At 40.5% G+C, this 3,809-nt stretch overlaps 1 protein-coding gene across 1 annotated transcript; it reads right to left on the bottom strand.

The window, feature by feature from the left end:
• Positions 1–2,506: 2,506 nt before the first annotated feature.
• Positions 2,507–3,430, bottom strand: LOC133367904 (olfactory receptor 13A1-like). Its single transcript, XM_061591991.1, has one exon. It carries the CDS (start codon positions 3,428–3,430, stop codon positions 2,507–2,509), a length of 924 nt encoding a protein of 307 aa, XP_061447975.1.
• Between the last annotated feature and the right edge of the window lie 379 nt (positions 3,431–3,809).

The raw sequence follows: 3,809 nt of genomic DNA, 5'->3' as shown, positions 1-3,809 counted from the left end.
GTGTGTATGTGTGAATACAAAATCATTCCTCTTCTAGCCACACTCTCTTTCTGAACAATGCCAGTTATCAGCTTTGAAAGTTTTCTTTATATAATATGGCTGTGCCACTGGGAAAGAGATGTTTCAGATATAATTAAGAAGCCATATATATGCCTCCTTAATTATATCTGAAACATCTCTTTCCCAGTGGCACAGCCATATTATATAAAGAAACATATAAACTTGTGTGTATTCACAGCTTAGCACTGATATGTGTTCTCCACTCTCCACTCAGTGAAGTAGAAAAAAATGCAACATCTGTGCCATTTGAATTAGTTTGCTATGCTATCTTCTTTACAAAGATAGAACCAGAGCAAAAAAGGATGTTATGAGACATTCCTACAAAGGAAATACAAACTGTATAAATACATGCAGCCCTGGGCTCCTACTGGGAGAAAGGGAGGGATATAAATCAAATAAATAATAATAAATAATAGCCATAAGATCAAAAGAGCAAAGGTGGCGATTTAAGAGCTAACAATCAATGAATATAAGAAATGTCACTACATTCAAAACAATTGCTACGTGTTCAGTGTTGGATTTGTTGGACACCCCTGCCCAAGGAAATTACTCAGAAAGGAAGTGGGGAAAACCCTGAGGCAAATATAAGTGAACACTGTTGAGTACTCATTATTGAGCCTACCCAGTGGCAGTGAGGGTGGCAAAGAAGGTATACTTTGCTGCCTCCATTACATCCTCTTTATGCCATCCAGCAGAGCTTTTCCGGGCTCTAAGAGGTCTCACACCGGACCACAGGAAGTGGTGGAACCAATAGCGCTCACTGTGACTTGTTGCTGGTGTCTGCCAGGACATTATCTCTACAGTTGCAGTGGATGAGTCTCAAGAAGTCTCCAGAACACTGTCTTGCTGTGTTGTATGAGTTTCAGTTAGGAAGGTTCAAGGATGTGGACAAGGGGCTTGGTTCGGTCCGGGCAACCACTTGCGTACTTGCCCCTCATAGATGATAAAAGATAGCAGAGAGGGGATAGTGAGCTGGGCCCGGGAGGTTATTAATGCCTTCTTGCGAGAGGAGGTTGCCTTGCCTATTTAAAGGAGTTGGTGATTGGACCACTGAACATTCATACATTTAACTTTCAGATATAATGCATAATTAATCCTCTCATTGAAGTCAAAAAGTGCTTAACATTGTCTGGATCACAACACTACTCACTGTTCTAGCTCTAAAGTCTCATGATAGGTTTTCAAAGCAAATTAACTAGCAACAAATGTCAAGGCAGGGCACTGGGAAGCACCCCAAAGCAAAACACTATGCTCTCAAAAGAAAGTTATTTAAATTGTGAGATGATGCAACCATAATCAACAATACTACAAAGTTACCACCCTCAGATCCTTTGGCAGGAATATTTATCTGGAAGGAAATAAATAAATAAATGCATTTTAATATAGGAATAATCATAATGAATTTGTGAATTGTTAAACCAATAACCGTATCCTGTGCTATGGGAAAGCCAAAGCATTTATTTTTATTTTTAGTGATTGTCAACTCCTTCCAGCAGTTTTCAGTATTGTGGTGAATGCCTTCCTCAGTTGTTTTTGCAATTGTAGCATGATATTGTACGTGTAAAATGAAGGCCTACAGCTTACATATTTGTTTACATATTTGCAAATTGTTTCACTGGCTATGATAGAATGCTTCTTTGAAGCCTAAGTTCAGCAGAGGAATGGGACACTGTGGAAGCCAAAGAATGCCTCTGCAGGTGCATGTTTGCCCCCCTGCAGGTTCAACATTGGTGACCGCTGACATGTATCAAGTTTGCATTTTACATGGAGCACAAGAAAATAGAATGTGGAAGTTAATAGGAGCAGTTATCAGAGTCTGGTATTTGGGAGCACTACATGTTTTTGTGACCATAACAACAGGGTAAACAAAGAGGTCATGATTGGTCACATCTCAGGGTAATGACAGCTTATAAATTCAACAGTCTCCACTTGGTTCCCTTTCATCCACTCACTCGGGCTTCTGCACCATCTATAAGATTTCTTTCCAATGTGATGAGAGGTCAGGGTGGAAGACAGGAAGGAAAGTGTAAATATTGTGGCTTTATGCCTCAGATCATTTATAGGCCCCAGGATTGAGAAAGAACACGATAAACCTAGTCAGCAGCCTTAGATATAGGATACATTCAGGAAACACCTCTTTGTGGCAACCACAACATTACTTATGAAGAATTCCTGTGTCTATTAAATCCACTTCAAAATACTAGACAGTAATGAAGAGGAAGTTTTTAGGATCAACTTGGATGTATATCCAATTAAAAACTATTATGCATACAGATTTAAGAAAGCCTGAATGTTATATTCCACAACTGATTCCAAATCATATGGCGCATATTTTATAACACATGAACAATCCAACAGTTTACTTCTGCCATTTCTCTCCTGTTCTGTTCCTGCCCCTAGCAACAACAGCAGCACCTGCAGTTTTGCTGTAGAAGGTGTTTGCAGATCAGAGTTGAGGTCTCCGGAGCAGGCTGCCTCTTCCAATAATTGCCTTGAGGGCCCCTTTTACTTCTTTGTTTCTCAGAGAATATATGAGTGGATTAACAACTGGGGGTACCACTGAATAAAGGAGAGAAACAAACTTGTCTTTGTCTGCAGAGTAGTCTGAGTGGGGGCTGATATATGCGTAGATGACTGAAGAGAAGTAAAAACTGACTACAATGAGATGGGAGGAACATGTGGAGAAAGCTTTCTTCTTCCCTTCAGTGGAACGGATTCTGAAGATAGCTCTCAGGATAAAGCAGTAAGATGTTAATGTCAACCCACAGGTACAAATCCCATAAACTACATTTGCCACAGAAATCAACATCTCATTCAGGCTGGTGTCGGAGCATGAGAGCTTTAAAAGTGGGGGAAGATCACAGTAGAAATGATTGATGATGTTAGAACTGCAGAAGGATAGCTTCAGCATAAGTCCAGCATGAACAGCAGAATCGATCATCCCAGAAACCCAAACTCCACTGGCTATGAGAAAACACACTTCCTTCCTCATGATGACTGTGTACTGCAAAGGATGGCAGATTGCAGCATAACGGTCAAAAGCCATAAAAGAGAGGAGAAAAAGCTCTGTTCCCAAACACCATATGAATAGAAACACCTGTGTAATGCAGCCATAAAAAGAGATGGCTTTTCCGTGGGTCCAAAGAGTCTGGAGCAATTTTGGAGTTGTAACTGAGATGGAAAACACATTTACTAATGACAAATTGATGAGCAAGAAGTACATGGGAGTGTGGAGTTTCCTGCAAGTACATATGGTAAAGATGAGGAGAAGGTTACTAGCTAAAGCAGTAGCATAGATGAATGCAAATACCCCAAAGAGAATTGTTTGTAATTCTGGAGAGCTAGTGAAACCGGCCAGTGTAAACTCCATAGTAACAGACTGGTTCTTTATTTCAGTATCTCTTATCCCAGTGTCCTAAACAGATAAATTGTATTGTAAGTTGCATTAATTATCCTAATTCATACACACTTCATACCTTTCTCTTTCACTCACTCTCTTTCCTTTTCACCCTTTCTCTCTTTCTGTGCAAAACGGAGAAAACTGGCTTCTGGCTTCCCCTGTCATTTGCAAGATTGTGGGAAACCAATCTGAAATCTCAGAAAATGTTGACCCTGAGATACAAATCCATGCACAGTTAGTTAGATATAAGTCCCATTGACACCAGACATGCCCAAGACAGTGAGGCCGATCCCCTCGCCAAGAAAGGACACATCAGGGTTGCCATTTCAGCAGGGACCCTGGACCTGTC

Source organism: Rhineura floridana, chromosome 11, assembly GCF_030035675.1.
Source record: "Rhineura floridana isolate rRhiFlo1 chromosome 11, rRhiFlo1.hap2, whole genome shotgun sequence".
Classification (NCBI taxonomy): domain Eukaryota; kingdom Metazoa; phylum Chordata; class Lepidosauria; order Squamata; family Rhineuridae; genus Rhineura; species Rhineura floridana.
This window is presented reverse-complemented; position numbering and strand designations above follow the sequence as displayed.

What these genes read in the sequence shown, in the direction of transcription:
- LOC133367904 (XM_061591991.1), bottom strand. Translation starts at nt 3,430, where the DNA reads ATGGAGTTTACACTGGCCGGTTTCACTAGCTCTCCAGAATTACAAACA.